This window comes from Crinia signifera, chromosome 2, assembly GCF_055691185.1.
Source record: "Crinia signifera chromosome 2, ASM5569118v1, whole genome shotgun sequence".
Classification (NCBI taxonomy): domain Eukaryota; kingdom Metazoa; phylum Chordata; class Amphibia; order Anura; family Myobatrachidae; genus Crinia; species Crinia signifera.
Window position 1 is genome coordinate 172,784,917 of NC_139218.1, and position 17,135 is coordinate 172,802,051.

Consider the following 17,135-nt stretch of genomic DNA (forward strand, 5'->3'; position numbering starts at 1 on the left):
GTCCGTGCTGCTGAGCTGCAGCTGAGTGACTAGGCTGATGTTTAGGTGCCCGGAGGGAGCTCTGTGGTGTCGGCGCTGCTACCTGTCATGCAGTGTGACAGGCGCAGCAGTAGCAGCCGGCAGCCACAGAGGACAGCAGGGGATGCAGAGCAGGGACAGCGCCTCTCCTGCCCAGCGCCTACCTGCTTTGCATCCTCTGCTGAGCGGGTAGCACCGGCCCTGGAGATAGCAGACACTACAACACAGATCCCCCTGTGTACCAACTTGACCGTTGCCCACACCAAGGAGCGGTAAGAAATACTGCTGGTGACAGGACGGACACTGTTACTTCCATCCCAGTAACAGAAGTCCTGTCTCCACTTTGAGACTACCACTTCATTACTAAGTGAGGCGCTAATGTTGAAGTTAAATAAGTGTGCACACCGGCCCCCTTTTTCACCTTTGTGAACTTTTTTTATCCTGAAAAGGAGAAAGGACATTGTGTCTAAAGGATCAATGGATTCAAACTAATTTCACCTTTACCCCCTTCCCACCCTAAAAGGGATAGGTGCAATTCACCAGTGCTCATATACAGTGGTTATAATTAGGCCAGTATTCAATACCTTTGATTCTCCATATTTTCTGGGGAATCAGTCAATTCCCCGGGTTTACAGGGAATTTTCTCACTGGAAAAACGATTCGCCCTATTCAATGGACACAATTCTCTGCAAATGAAGGCAGGTATTCAATGGTATCTCTGGGGAGCTGCAGCGAATCCTGTGTAGGATTCGCTGCACTTTCTCCCCAATTCTCCCTGTAGGGAGATTCGTCGGGCAGCCACCCGTTCTCCCTATTCAATGCCTCAGGGGCTCTCTGCCCTGGCGGCAAATTTTAACCCCCCCGGCGAATGCCGCCGGGGAGCTGGGGGACGGCTGCAGGCAGGGAGATGGAAGCCTCCCTGCCTGCGCCGGACACTGTGGATGTGAAGGAGGGCTGTGGGGGACAGAGGGAGAGCCCCCAGAGCTGGCAGGGGGCTGTGTTAGGGAGCCGCTACACACTGGTCCCGATCGTGCATGTATAATGATCGGGAAGAGTGTGCAGTGAATATATGAATATTAATGAGCGGCTCCAGGCTCGGCCCCCTGCTGGTGAATGTGTAAAAAATATATATATATATATATTGTTTAAAAAAAAAAAAAAATTAAAATATATTAATGTGCAGCAAACACATGAATAAAAATAGCATGCCCCTTCACAGAAAAAAAATCTGATTTTTTGACACCAAAATAAAAATAAAAAACGCTTTATTTTCAAAGATCACATTCCAGTTCTCCAGAAAAAGATGACGAATGTAAAATGGAGAATCTGGGGAAAATCACTGGAGAAAGCAGTTCTCCACTTCAGCATTGAATACCCTCTCGGCGAATTCCACTAAAAACACCATTGAAAACCACTGGCGAATCGTGGAGAATCACAAACAGAGAATCGCCAGACATTCGCTCTTCATTTGCAGAGAATTGTGTCCATTGAATAGGGCGAATTGTTTTTCCAGTGAGAAAATTCCCTGTAAACCCAGGGAATTGACTGATTCCCCAGAAAATATGGAGAATAAGAGGCATTGAATACTGGCCGCAGAGCGAATGTCTGGCGATTCTCTGTTTGTGATTGTCCGCGATTCGCCAGTGGTTTTCAATGGGGTTTTTAGTGGAATTCACCGAGAGTGTATTCAATGCTGAAGTGGAGAACTGCTTTCTACAGTGATTTTCCCCGGATTCTCCATTTTACATTCGTCATCTTTTTCTGGAGAACTGGAATGTGATCTTTGAAAATAAAGCGTTTTTTATTTTTATTTTGGTGTCAAAAAATCAGATTTTTTTTTCTGTGAAGGGGCATGCTATTTTTATTCATGTGCTTGCAGCACATGAATATATTTTAATTTTTTTAATTTTTTTTTAAAACAATATATATATATTTTTTTACACATTCACCAGCAGGGGGCCGAGCCGGGAGCCGCTCATTAATATTCATAAATTCACTGCACACTCGTCCCGATCATTACACATGCACGATCGGGACCAGTGTGTAGCGGCTCCCTAACACAGCCCCCTGCCAGCTCTGGGGGCTCTCCCTCTGTCCCCCACAGCCCTCCTTCACCCCCGCAGTGTCCGGCGCAGGCAGGGAGGCTTTCATCTCCCTGCCTGCAGCCGTCCCCCAGCTCCCCGGCGGCATTCGCCGGGGGGGGGGGTTAATATTCGCCGCCAGGGGCAGAGAGCCCCTGAGGCGTTGAATAGGGAGAACGGGCGGCTGCCCGGCGAATCTCAATACAGGGAGAATTGGGGAGAAAGTGCAGCGAATCCTACACAGGATTCGCTGCAGCTCCCCAGAGCAAGCACTGAATACCTGCCTTAGTGTCCAAATGACACTGTAGTATTTTAGAGTGCATATATGTACAGGTATGTAATGTTGTGTATATGTGTTTTTTAATAAATTTGTTATTCATGCTATGAAATCTAGTACTAAATGCATGGAGTTCATCGCACCGCGTATAGCCACCTTTAAGTACAATAGGGCGGATGTTTGACTGGGTGTTATGGGGGAAAAGGGGTATCAGCGCATGTTATGTGCACTGATACCGCTTCTCCCCCATGTATGAAGGAGCCAGCGTGCGGTAAAGGACAGGTGCGCTATGTACCCCTGTCCATATCGGCGCTGCTATTTAAATGATAGCAGGTTGAATGTATGAACGTCAGCATCACTGACCGTTCTGCCCGATGCTGGTTTTGGCTTTGGCAGCAGCAGGCTGGCGAAGCCCTATCTCAACAGCAGGGACAGCGCTGTCCCTGCTGTTAGGTCTGGGCTGCACTGGGGATCTTGCGTGAGTAGCGAGATCCCGCGTATGCCCAGTCCAGCCTGCCAGAAGCATACTTGCCTACTTTTTGAAACTGCATTCAGGGAGATTCCATACCTCCCAACTTGTGCACGGCTGAAATTGTGACCTGCCGCGCCGGAGGCGCGCCCGACCCAGGATGGGGGGTTGGGGCTACAAAAGTGGGTGTGGTCTCCAGTAAAGTGGGCGTGGCCCAGTGTAGCAACACCCATTCTCATCATTTTGGGGGCATGCCTCCTCCCTGCACTGAAAAAAAAGCCATGCACATGAACACAGCATCTCTTCAGCGATTGCCAGTGATCTCTGCCCCCCCTTAGGTACAGCGGGACTGTCTGCAATTAGCAAGACTGTCCAACTGTAATTGAGAGGTATGAGATTCTCGAGTGTTTGCATGGCCTGCAGATGAGGGACCGTGTCTTGCACAAAGGGGACAAATGGAGCTGCTGAGGAAACACTAACCAGCTGCTCTCTGCACTAGCTCACCGTCTCTCACTGTCCTGGATGTCTCCAAGGTGCAGCTCCCACCATGCAGGGGTCAGGGCAAGAGGGGAGGATCCGTTGCTACTGCCACTCCCACTAGAGAGAGAAAGCTGTGATGGAAGGTCTCCCCGGTGGCTGGCCGCCAGCAGGCTTTACTGGCCTAAGCGGCTCTCATGCTAACTACTGCCAGGGGTGCATGGCAGGCCTATTAGGCATGATCATGCCCCCATTGCAGACAGACTCGCACTGTGCGGTCTGGATTTTTAGATGGAAATTGAGTATTCAGGGGTATTGAGAGGGCTTTGCGGGGAATCGGGGGACTGACGCCTAAAATGGGAGCCTCCTGCAAAATCCGGGAGTGTCTGCAGCCTACACAAACACAGGGGTCACTACCTGCCTACACACACACACACACACACACACAGGGGTCACTACCTGCCTACACACACACACACACACACACACACACAGGGGTCACTACCAGCCTACACACACACACAGGGGTCAATACCAGCCTAAACACACACACACACACACACACACACAGGGGTCACTACCAGCCTACACACACACACAGGGGTCAATACCAGCCTAAACACACACACACACACAGGGGTCACTACCAGCCTAAAAACACACGGGGTCACTACCAGCCTACAAACACACACACACACACACACACACACACGGGTCACTGCCAGCCTAAACACACATACGCACACACACATACAGGGGTCACTACCAGCCTACACACACACAGGGGTCACTACCAGCCTAAACACACACACAGGGGTCACTACCAGCCTACAAACACACACACAGGGGTAACTGCCAGCCTAAACACACACACACACACACACTGGTCACACTATTGGCCTACACACACACACAGGGGTCACTATCGTCGTCCCCCCCTACACACACACACAGGGGTCACTATCGTCCCCGTCCCCCCCTACACACACTCACACAGAGCACACACACACAGGGGTCACTATCGTCTCCCCCCCCCCCCCCCCCTACACACACACACACAGGGGTCACTATCGTCCCGTCCCCCCCTACACACACACACACACACACAGAGCACACACACAAACAGGGGTCACTACCAGTCCTTGTATACACACACAGGGGTCACTATTGGCCTACACACACACACACACAGACACACACACACACACACACAGGGGTCACTACCAGTCCCTGCATACACACACACACACACACACACACACACACACACACACTGGTCACACTATTGGCCTACACACACACAGGGGTCACTATCGTGTCCCCCCCCTACACACACACACACACAGAGCACACACACACACACAAACAGGGATCCTACCTACACATATGAACACATTCTCAGTGGGAGCCTAAAATTCACAGGGATCACTGCCAGTAAACACACACACACACACAGAACAGTGTTAGGCTATACACACACAGTGCCAGTGTATTCACACACAATGACATGGGTCAGTACCTGACTACACACACACACACACACACACACACACACACTGCCAGCTGTAATAGATACACACATAGGTCACCTACATACACACATTACAGTCAGTGCCAAGCTAAATAAGTAAACACAAAAAGAAACATCACATTACAGAGCTGCCTACACACAGGACCAGCCAGTATGGAGCTTCTGTCTGTGGCAGAACAACATGAACTAACCTGGGACGGAGCACTAGTCCTGCTCCTCCCCCAGCCTCTCCTCCGAGCTCTCAGCTGGCAGGTCTGTCAGTCTCCACACAGCTGCTTTCTGTGCAGGTCCCCGTCTCTCCCCCTCCTCTCTGCCTCCAGCGTGCAGCTCCTAGTTGAGGTGGTGAGGGGAAGAGGCCAGAGGGGCGGGCTTCACTGCTGCTGCTCGTAGTCTCCCTGCTTACAATGCTGACTGCAAGCAGGCTCTCCCGTGCGGCTCTCATCATGCTATGTTGCGTAGTAGTTCCAAGCCCCGCCCACATCGCGCCGGACTAGCGCATGCGCAGTCTGGTTTTTTTCAGCTCGGCATTGAAATTCCGGGGGATTGGGGGGGCTTTGCGGGGGACCAGGAGAATAGTGGCTAAAGCGGGAGCCTCCCGCAAAATGCGGGAGTGTCGGCAAGTATGGCCAGAAGGAGACGGCGCATTAGTGTCAACTGATGCGCTATCTCCATGAGGGAACATCCCAGGAGGGGGGAGTTAGCACTCCCCTTCTTCGTCAGACAAGATGTTAAGATGTTGTCAGTGTCCCCTCCTGCTTCACCTCCTTAATGAGGCGAAGCAGGAAGTACATCTGCCCCATTGTGTGCCAGAACAAACAAAGTTGATGTTGTGCAATCTATGGCTTTTTTATTGAACTATATCGATTTTTAATTAAGGGCTGGCACTGTTCACCAATAGATTCCCACTCCCTTCGAGCCCCATCTCTATGCAAGTCTCCCTTTTCTGAGACTTTTGACAGAGACTGTTTCCACATCGCAACTTCTCCTGCTTGCAGTAGAGATGGGTCGTTCGCGAACAAAGCAGGTCTGTTGGACGGATCCCATAAAAGAGAGAGCCACCGATCCCAAAAAGTGAACCGTCATTCCTTTACTTTCAGTTTCACTTTTCATTACAATGCATTTGCCTGAGTTCAGCACTGCCATCTGTGGCAGCTGAGATTGTACTAAAGGCCCATATACACTTGACGATTTTCACCTGAAAATCGGTCAAAACAGCAGTTATGAGCAATTTTCCGCTGAAAATCGCCTAGTGTGTATGCTTCCCAGATTGCAGACTAGTGATGATGCACGCTCCCGCATCATCGCTGTCAAAGTCTCTCATCTGCTGGTTTTACCAGCATGCCAGACAGAGGCGTAACTAATATTGTGGAGCCCCCCCGCCAAAAAATTACCTTACCCCTCTGCATGCCGCCGCCGGCCCCGCATTCAGTCCGGCACCGCAGATAGCCTCTGGGCTCTGTCTCCTGCAGTAATGAAAAATGACACGACAAAATGGCTGCCCCCGTACAGCAGACAGTTTTTTTAGGGATGTTAGAGGAGGAGGCGGCGGCGGCCTCCTCTAGCATCCGTAAAAACTGTCTGCTATTAGGGGGCAGCCATTTTGTCGTGACATTTTTCATTACTGCAGGAGATGGAGCCCGGAGGCTATCTGCGGTGCCGGACTGAATGTGGTGGCGGCGGCATGCGGAGGGGTAAGGGGGGGTCTGACCAGAGTGCCCGGGCACCGGGGGCGCCCCGCTGGCGCTTGCTCCCCCAAGCAGCCGCGGTGGCTGCCTTACGGTAGCTACGCCTCTGATGCCAGAGATGGTGGCTGGTTTATTCAGCCATCATCTCTGTGTGTGTACGGGCTGCCGGGCTGAAAGATTAGCCACTTTCAGCCTGCATACCGCCCCGCCGCCTCCCCCTGCTCCCTCCCCCTGCATGCACCTGTATTCCCTGCATGCACCTGTATTCCGTCAACAGTACCCCTCCGAATGGCCGCAATTTCGTCTGGCTGCTGGGCACCCCTCCGCCGGCAGGTCCTTCCGTTCTTCCACTGACATTTATATATATATATATATTATAAATTTATAGATATCTATATCGATATATATATATATATATATATATTATATATACACTTGTGGGCAGACTCACATTGGTGGCAGTGATCTCATTTTAAAAATGTTTTAACAACTTTTTTTTTTAACATATATGGAGGCAGCTGCTGCGGGGGGGGGGGGGGGTTTGGGGGCAGCCAGTCGGACATGTCAGGTGGGCGTGTGGCCGGGAGGACCTGCAGGCGGAGGGGTGCCCAGCAGCCAGACGAAATTGCGGCCATTCGGAGGGGGTACTGTAGCTGGAATGTAGGTGCATGCAGGGGGAGGGAGCAGGGGGAGGCACGTGGGCTGAAAGTGGATAATCTTTCAGCCCGTGCTGCGTACACACATAATCCAATAGACTGGCGGGTACTCGTGTAGTTTCACGGCGCCACTAAATCGCATGTGATATCGCATGCGATTTAATACCTGTTCATAACCCCACTATCCACTATGGCGTGGAGTTGATTTTGGCAAAGTCTTTTGAAATGAAAATCTTCAAGTGTGTATGGGCCTAACTCTGTACACTGTACAGTGCTGCGACTGCAAGTTAGGGATGGCCATCGTTGCCATTGCCATCGATGGCAATTCTGCAACAGGCCATCGATAGTGCTAAACTATGCAATGGATGACCATCAATATTTTACATATCGATGGTCATCCATTGTGTTTGATTGATTGGCCTGTGGGCCAATCAAAACACGGGGGCGGGGCTTCATGGGAGTCAGGGGGCGGAGCTATGCTCCGTGTACCGGCACTTTGAAAAAAAAAAAAAAAGCAAAACAGCGTTTTGCTGTTCCATCGATGGAGGGAAACATCTGGTTCTCCCCTATCAATGGCAAAAGTATTCGACATCGGCCATGAACCATCGATGATTTAGAATCATCGATGGTCGATGGCCATCCCTACTAAGTAAAAGAAAGAATAACAAGGCTGCTGCTAGGACGGCCATCGGTGCAGATGCCATCGATGGTCGCCATCGAAGGCGATTCTGCACCCAGCCATCGATCATTGTTTTACTCGATCATGTAAGTTCTTATTTTGTTCAGCTCACTGTTTTAAAAAATAAAAAGTTTAAAAAAAATGGCACTAAATGATTGTAAAACAAATTATGCTTCGTTATAAACAAATGAGCCGTTTTTCAAATTGAACCGAAGCCCGTGTAAAATAGCCGGATCTTTTCACGGATTGAGCGGTCTCAGCTCTTCTTGGTGACCCGTTTTGACCATCCCTCCCTAGCCTGCAGCCCAGCGGACTGCCTTTCTTCCCAGAGTGCTTTGCATTTGCACATTCTCCCACAATGCTCTGCGCGTATATCATGTGACCTTATTACTGGCGACACGTTACGTGAATCTGAGTTGTTCTTAGTGGACATGGTGTTCGGTGAGCGGGATCGGTACTAAAGTAAAGGACTGTAGATCCCGCTTATCGCAGTCATGACTAACGGTGAGACGGGGGCGCTCTTTCTGGTTAGTGTGCAGATCAGATGGGGTAGTGATAAGCGGTCCCCAGAGACATTGGTGTCTGTCTCACCCAGCTACAGTACTTGCTGTGCCATAGCTTCTGCTGTCCGTGCTGTAGTTACATTACCTTGCGTACGTGGCCTGGGTCAGGGTACCCAGGTATTTAGTAGTTGTGTGTCTTTTCTTTTATTGTTGTTGCAATTTCCAATTAAAAAAAATAATAATCTTGTCTTCCAACATGAGGAGTAAAATCACTTGTATTATGTGTGGTACATGATTTAATGTGCGTTTAGTTGTTTAATCTCTATTTTATTTAGTCTGGGATCATAGGAGCAGAAAATATTTTTTAGGATTAACGCCTAGGCAATGTAAGTGATGTACTGGTTGGGGTTGGACTGCTTAAGAATGCCTGAAACTGTGCATTTCGTTCTCGGTCCAGTATGTGTATTAAAATGCATACATTTATATAATTTTGTAATGAGTGCATTCTCCTTATTGAATTGATCACAGTATGTACATAGCTCATAATGTTCAGGCATTTGTGGAAATTGCTGAAGTGATCTGGACATACAGTGGACCCAGACATTATCATTGGTATCTGGATTGTTTACAAATCTACAATGCATCACATAGTACGGTACAAAAAGTATGTGCTGCACATACTTTTCGTACTAGGTACACATCGGAACGGATCGCAGTGCATGCGATCCGATCCGATGTGTACTTTAAAAGTACAGAACGGACCGTGTATGATGGGGGGGGGGGGGGGGGGCATTAGGTTTAGTTACGGTATGTGGTGGTGGACATTTGTGCTTCTGTTTGTCCACATGTTTTATGATTGTCAGCCATTAGCACTTGTTTTGCCTATCATTTTACCCTAAATAGTTTGAATAGGTCCTGGACCACCAACCCTGGGAACCACTGGATTAGGCATTCCTATTATTATTATTATTATTATTATTATTTTAGTAAATTGTATTCTGTTCCTGGGGGCACTACAAACTCTGGGCATTATTTACTTTAGAAGTTTCCACACAGTTCGATTTTCGCTAATAACCTATTTATGACTAATCTAGTTTTACTATATGCACTGGAGATTTTGTCTATGTTCACTGATGGTCTAGATCTCCAACCTTTTTCGGGGCGTGAGCTACTCAGGACAAAATAAGCTGCCTGAAGAGCTACTAAAAAAAAAAAAAAGAAATCTGCATAAAAATTGGAAAATGCCCTTTACACATTATGCCACACACTGTAATGCCCCTGACACATTATGCCACATACTGCAATGCCCCAGACACAATACGCCACACACTGCAATGTCCAATATGTTGCAAACATACCTCCCAACACTGGAGGCAAAGGAGAAGGGACATCTGCGCGTGCCGAAGTCACGCGCCCGAAATTAGGGTGCATGACCTACCATCGTGGTACACCTGCGAGGCCACATCCCCTATTTTTTCCACTATGGGGCATGGCCAGTGCTCTGAGAGCTGCTGACCATGCCCCCAGCCTCTCTGAAAATACACTGTGCCATATATACCATGCCACCAGTTGTGCCAGTTACACAATGCCCCCAATACCCGCAGTTATGCCATTAACACAATGCCCCCTAGCAGTACTGTGGCAAAAAAAATGTGTGTAACCACATGGGGTGCGGCCAAGGAAAATAGGGGTGTGATACACATATGCCCCAATAGTGCAGTGCCAGATATACATATGCCCCCAATAGTGCCAGGTAGACATGTCCCCAATAGTGCCAGGTAGACATGTCCCCAATAGTGCCAGGTAGACATGTCCCCAATAGTGCCAGGTACACATGTCCCCAATAGTGCCAGGTAGACATGTCCCCAATAGTGCCAGGTAGACATGTCCCCAATAGTGCCAGGTAGACATGTCCCCAATAGTGCCAGGTAGACATGTCCCCAATAGTGCCAGGTAGACATGTCCCCAATAGTGCCAGGTAGACATGTCCCCAATAGTGCCAGGTACACATGTCCCCAATAGTGCCAGGTACACATGTCCCCAATAGTGCCAGGTATGCCCCCACGGTGCCAGCAGCACAACTAACCTTGCTTGTTGCACCAGCAGGGGGGAGGAGAGTGCGGTGTGTCCCCCTGCTGGCTGGCTAGTTGTCGCCTCCATCGGCATCCGCGCTGCTTCTCTTCAAGCTCTGAGCTGAGGGCAGGAGAGCACACACAGCTCGGCGCGTTCCTCCCCTTACTTCCCTCCCTGTGACAGACTGGGTCGTCAGCAAATCAAAGCTCGCGGGCCGGCTCCTGATTGGCTGCCGGCCCGCGAGCTCTGATTGGCTGACGGCACAGCCAATCACAGAGATACATGATGAGGGGAAGGAGAAGCGCACGATGCGCTCTCCTCACCCCATAACTTAGAGGGGAAGCGGGCAGCAGCGGCGGGCAATGGAGGGAGAGAGGAACGGGCAGGAGGGCAGGTCGCGGGCTGCAGTGGTCGAGCCACCCACATCGCTGCCGCTAGCTACTCGTAGCTCGCGAGCGACGGGTTGGACGATCTAGTCAAAATAGACATGCCTGCACAGTCTATTTTGCTATGCATGTTTAACTATCTAATACAAATTGTCTGCCAAAATTGCACCGTGTGTACATCCCTTAAGATAGGAGTTCTATTGAAGTTGGAATGTTGCCCATAGCAACCAATCACAATCTGATTACCATCTTCATTAGAACTCCCATCTTAGTAAATTTACACCTCTGTGTTAACATTCCATGTATCTTTTTGTTTAAATTTCCCAGAAATGTAATACAAGATCTTTTCCCTGTCTTGGTCTATAAATAGGGACAAGTGGGAACTAGCGGATACTACCCAGGATATTTTGCAGCAGTGTGTAGGTGGTTCCATGTGGCGTTGGTAGGAGCCTGGGGCAGTGTATAGTTGAAATCCACAGGTTTCAACTTGTGGTTTTTTTTTTACGGGCGATCTAATTGGATGGCCCGAAAAAATTTTGGGGGAAAAAATCATAAAAAACATCTCTATCGCACTTGATGTTTCTTCTGGAGTAATTGATCAACCACCTTATTACATTTTAGATACCGAACACGATTAGTTGATTCTACTCCATATACTTAGTGTCATCCCTGGCAGAGTGCGCAGCAAAAGTCCTGGGGGTTAACTGCTGGACGCTCCTGGTGCTGCCTCCGGTGGGCTGGGTGGTCGGCGCTGTCCGCTGCTGCAGCTTTCTTTGGCCTGGAGGTTTCCTCTTGGCGAGTGCCACATCGAATGGTTGCCATATTCCCTGCAGTCAGCTGGTTCCTCCAGGCCAATCACTGGTTCACCTCCAGATTCTTCCCTGATTGCCTTTCCCTGGCTGCCAGACCCAATCAACAGGCAATGGTGGGTATTTAGGAGAGGATTCCGGACATCTCAGTTGCTGGTGTAACTTCGTCCACAGTCCGTTGTGTTTGAGTATCCCTAACCGCCCTCACTGTGACTCTGCAGCGTTTGTCAGCAGTTCGTTGATGTTGTTTGTAAGTTTCTTCTTTCTCCATATCCTGTCCAGCTCATCTAGTGACTACTCCGGTTCCGTTATCCATACCCAGTCCGGATCGTCTGGTGATTTTCTTTGGCGCCATTGCTCCTTCCACTATTTTGTCCAATTTCTCTGTGGATTCCTTTGATCCATTCAGTTCCAGAGTCCCTAGACGTTCATCATAGTGTGATCATTGCTACTCCTGATCATGGTCTCCTTCATTCCAGCGGTCAACATCATCTGTTAGTCACCCAGTCCACCTCTATCTGGAACCGTACCCTGTTCATTCCTGCTGTTATCCAGAGTTCCTGCTATATAGTCGCTAGTCAGTACCTGAATTAAAAAAGAATTTTTTTTTTTGCGCCAATATTTTTTCTGGGGGGAGGGGAGCAGCTCTGATAGGATAAAAAGTGGCAATTGGATGAAATATAATCAAAGTGCTAGGAGCAACTGGGATAAAATAAATAAAAGAAGAGTTTTAAAGTGAAATGAGATAGATAAAGATAAGACAAGTATGCAATACCAATAAAATAATAAACAACGGCTTTTGTATGTTTAAGCTCTCTTTTGAAATTGTGGCAAAGTCTTTGGCGAGTGTCTCCGAGACCTGTATGCACAGAGGATAGCTGACTAGCCCTAGCTAAAGTACCGTAACGGGATGCGGCTTTTTCTCCACGTTCGGAGTCCCGTGCGGCGGCTCCCGGCTTCAGCACTCGTGCTTCTGGTGACGAATGGCAGACGTTTCTCACTTGTGAGGAGCCAGCAAAGCCACAAGTGAGAAACGTCTGCCATTCATCACCAGAAGCACGAGTGCTGAAGCCGGAAGCCGCCATGTGTTTGACAAATAATAGGTTATACTGCTCAAGCCAAACGTATAAATTGAAGGTGTTTGGAAAGTCCCTCAGCAATAACTGCTGAGGGACTTTCCAAACACCTTCAATTCACCTCCATTCATGAAGCAGTTAGCGAAGTGCGTGTTGTCCCAGATGTGGTCTAGTACAAAGAGTACAGGCTGCACATACTTTTATGTGCTATGTGATGTGCCCGGGAGCGGGCAAAATGCAGCGGGGGAGCTCTAATAACCTAGTTTTACAAAGAGGCCAAAAGAGCAAAATTGCTTAACAAAATCACTTAGCATAAATCACTGCATGTGTGTATGCTCTCCTGGTTAGAACACTAGCAATTTGGCTAGATCTTGACTTAAGGTGGTGATGGCGATGACTATCGCTATGCGGCATACACGAGTAATCCGTGCTTAATCTTTAAGTGATCTAGTCAGATTGCTTTAAAGACAGGCTATTGTCACCCTGTGTGGATGCCCCTTTAGAGGTACTATTGCATAATACTGTAGGTTCTCAGTTAAGATGCGTGTGTGTGTATATATAAAATTAAAGTAAATCATGGACTAGATAGTGTAACTAAAATATATATGTTCAATATGTTACTTTTCTCTTTATTAGCTTACACTCTGGATGGGATTCTGGTCTTCGCACTGCTTTTTGTCTGTACCTGTGCTTATTTCAGGAAAGTGCCACGTTTGCGCTCTTGGCTCTTGTCTGAAAAGAAAGGAGTATGGGGAGTTTTCTATAAAGGTAATATGATATATATTTTTTTTATTAAAAGAGAAATCTGGGATAATTTGTATTTGCTTTACAAGTAAAAACTTCACTGCTGTCTCACTGCTAATTGAGAGTAAGCCGTTATGAGGCTTACACTAAGGCTGGGTGCACATTTGTTGGTGTCATTTGTACAACTGCCGGACAATATATATACGTTGAACCTTGTGCTCGTGTTGGCAGCTAATACTTCTAGGAACGACTTGATTCACAGATATCACATCAGCTGTGCTGCACAGCAGATGCCGATTATATGTTGCAGATATTTCGGTACATCTGCATGTATGTACAGGTGACTGCTCATATGCTGGCAGCGGGAACTGCTGACATTGGGGCAGATGTATTAAGCTTTAACAAGAGATATATGCAAGGATGATAAGGAGAGATCACCTGCTAACTGCCATGTTACAGCCTGTGTTTGAAAAAAGTCAGTAAGGAGCTGATTGGCTGGACGTTTATCTCTCCTTATCACCCTTGCATTTATCTCTTGTTAAGGCCTAATACATCTGTCCCAATGATTGTTAACAGCTACTGTGCTCAGGTATGTTGGGCAGGGGATTGGTCAGTTTTTATTCCCAAGATCATTTGTGCATAAATCTTGCCAATCATTAGATCGTTTGGCCAAATGTGTACCCAGCTTAAGTCATGTCATGTACATATTGTAGCAGAAAATGTGTTTTTCAAAAGGTGGTCAATCACTCAAAAACTTAAGAGCACCAAAAAGAGATCCTTAATACAGATGTAGGCATGCTCATCTCTGCTGCACTTGCTTTGACTATTTGCAGCAAGTGATCGCACTATTAATTCCTTTAATGGAGATATAGCTGGCTGCAAATAGTCGCAGCTATGTACCATACCGCATCACCGCAAATATGAGCATGTCTACAATTGTATGTCCATTAGACACCCCCAGGAGTCCTTCTACACATACACATCTTTTTTTTTTTCTCCTGGACCATGCACAGATAGCAAAATCCTTCCCCCCTCTGCTGATTGGGTGGATTTTGTGACCTCCTTGTCTATCGCAGAAGAGGCCATGTGCAGTGGAAACCAGTGCTCCTGTTGTCTGGTCTCCAGCCACAGGTGCCTTGGAACATCTCTGGGTCTATGTGCTTCTTTTTTATGGTTATGGGGTTATTATATGATTACAATTCTCCACTTGGATTACATAACTATTTGAGGTTTTATTTTTTTTTGAATTGTAATTACGAAATTGTAGTGTAATATTTTAATTTGTCCTATATTTCTCTTCTAGCTGCAGTCATTGGCTCTCGTCTGCATTTGTCAGTCGCTCTGTCCTGTTGTGCTATGGCCTTTTATGTCTTGTTAATAAAGTGAAATGGTATTCCTGGTAATTCCTCTTCTCTGCATCTAATATCTGGTAATACCGCGATCAGAAGAAAATGGAACACTGGAATCTTTTTGACCAGATTAAAAATACTTTGGGGATACTACATTCAAGCATGCGACTTCATGCATTGTAATAGATTTCATAGCTAATATGGTTTCATTAACATGTGCAAATAATTCTACACTTCTAATACTAGCAATATTTTTATCAAAGCTACAGCTGAATCATTTTCTTTATTTTTGACTATATACCAGTTTACCTTGAATCTTATTGCATGCCCCTGTATAGGTAACAGCCACAAAGGAGCATTAAGTTTCAAATAAAGATACACCTTTAAAGCAGCACCTTTTGGTTTTTGCACCGTGCCGGATCATCTGTTTTGCCAGACTTTTGTGGAGAAGTAACCGTACCATCCCTCCCTCCAAATTGCAGACGAAACCTGAATCTCCTGCAGTCTAGCTTCCCACACCACAGCCGGGTGCCAGACGGGGTCCCGACTGTTAAAACACCGACAGACGGGTTTTCGACGGCCACCAGCTATTCTCCCTTGTGGGGGTCCACGACCCCCATAGAGGGAGAATAGAATAGGTAGCAAGCCTCCGTGCCCGCAAGGGTCTTTGTTGCGCTTGCCATGCTGTCTGAGTCCGAACTAATGACTGTCTGGATCCCGACTGTCGGAACCCTATACCGCACTCCTACAGCCTAATGTGTCTGGACCTCCTTCAACCTAAATCAACGCTCCCGAAGCTTAATTCACCCCACAGCCGAAAGTGTCCGGATTAAAAGAGCATTACGGTATAATGCACATGTGTTGTGCACATTATGTTGATCCTAATAGTGTTTAAAGGGGTTGCTGTTAATATTCTAGCTGATGGGATGTCAGCTGTCAGAATACTGGCGTTGGCTTCCCATCTTGTGGCAACAAGACCAGTGCCGGAATACCACAATCGATGAGGATGCCGACGTCAAAATTCTGACTGCCGTATTCCAAGCATAAGTATGCGGATGGGCAAGGGTAGGTTTAGGCACCAGTAGGGGTGATTAGGCTGTGTTGAGGGGCAGATATAGTAGTTGTTCCCAGCTTTTTAGATTGTTTCCCTTCTTCTGATTCCTCAGTATTGCTGGAACTGGGAGGTGCCAGCTGCTGTCCATGTTGGCTCTTGTAAGTGGAGCGGCAACTGCGGCTGTATTCTTTATGCTACAATGCCTCTTAGGTTACAGTACTCCTTGTCTGTCCCTAGATCTGCCAATGATAGCAGCAGAGCCACCGTCCTTGGCAGATGCCCCATTTGCAAGCCTCCTTTGGCCCTAGGCAGGCTTGAATGCCCCTGTGCATTCCAAGTGCCCTAGACATTTGCTTAGTTTGCCTAGGGCTGGCTCTGTGGAGGGGAAGGTTAGGTCTAGACTTCGGGGAGCGATAGGGTTAGGCAGTCAAAGGTGGGGGGGGGTAAGCTTTAGGAAAAGAGGTTGTGGGGGAAGGTAAATATACGTGCTGGGCATCTTCCAGGATTCACTTTATTGGGATGTCTGTATTCTGACCAACTGCTTTTTGTTTGCTGGTTATCCACGTGTATTACATTTAAAGCATTGTATGTATACACGTTGCGTATCTCTTATCCAAATATACATTATACAAAGTATTCAAAAACCTATACTATCCAGAACGTCCTTTTTTTTTAAATATGTATATATAGCTAAAAGTACGAAAGGGGACATCTGTACCAGCACCACTGGGGGCATGATATGTAACTGGCACTAAATATGTGCAATAAAATTATTGCTTCGTATTCAAATTAAGTACCTGACATATAGTACACAAAGTTTGTTTCATGTTTTGGAACCTTGTTTCATGCACAAATAAAATATATAATATATATATAGTGTGTATTTCATGTGTTTAATGTATTTATATGGCATAAATGCAAGATACCTCATTGAAAAATATTCTAAAATACGGAATAATCTGTTATCCTAAATGCTTCTGGTTTCGAGCATTTTGGATAAGGAATACTCATCTGTATTAATATGAATACCTTAGTGAAGTGATTCGGTACTTGTGTATTATCACGGCACCCACTTTCCCAATGTACGTTAACTTAGTGAAATCACATCGCATAACGTTCTATTACTATGCGATTTTACCCTTCCCGCTCCGTGTTATCCTGCCCCCTGGCACATCTTGTCAGAAATTCACTGTGAGGTGATTGTGTGAGGTAATAAGACGTGTTTTCCAGACCTAGAGTGATTTACAGTAGTTTCAGTGAATTTTGCA

The 17,135-nt window shown here is 47.3% G+C and overlaps 1 protein-coding gene across 1 annotated transcript; it reads left to right on the top strand.

Annotated features, from left to right (window-relative positions):
* Positions 1 to 8,220: 8,220 nt before the first annotated feature.
* On the top strand, positions 8,221 to 16,739 carry TMEM167B (transmembrane protein 167B). The gene is made up of 3 exons (XM_083173203.1): positions 8,221 to 8,377; positions 13,357 to 13,488; positions 14,768 to 16,739. The coding sequence occupies exons 1-3, from the start codon at positions 8,368 to 8,370 to the stop codon at positions 14,848 to 14,850; spliced, it is 225 nt and encodes a 74-aa protein (XP_083029329.1). The 5' UTR covers positions 8,221 to 8,367; the 3' UTR covers positions 14,851 to 16,739.
* The last annotated feature ends 396 nt before the right edge of the window (positions 16,740 to 17,135 follow it).

Bases quoted from the DNA above. Each gene is read 5' to 3' on its own strand.
- TMEM167B (XM_083173203.1), top strand. The intron at 13,489-14,767 runs GTAATATGATAT...TTTCTCTTCTAG, and splicing joins ATGGGGAGTTTTCTATAAAG to CTGCAGTCATTGGCTCTCGT.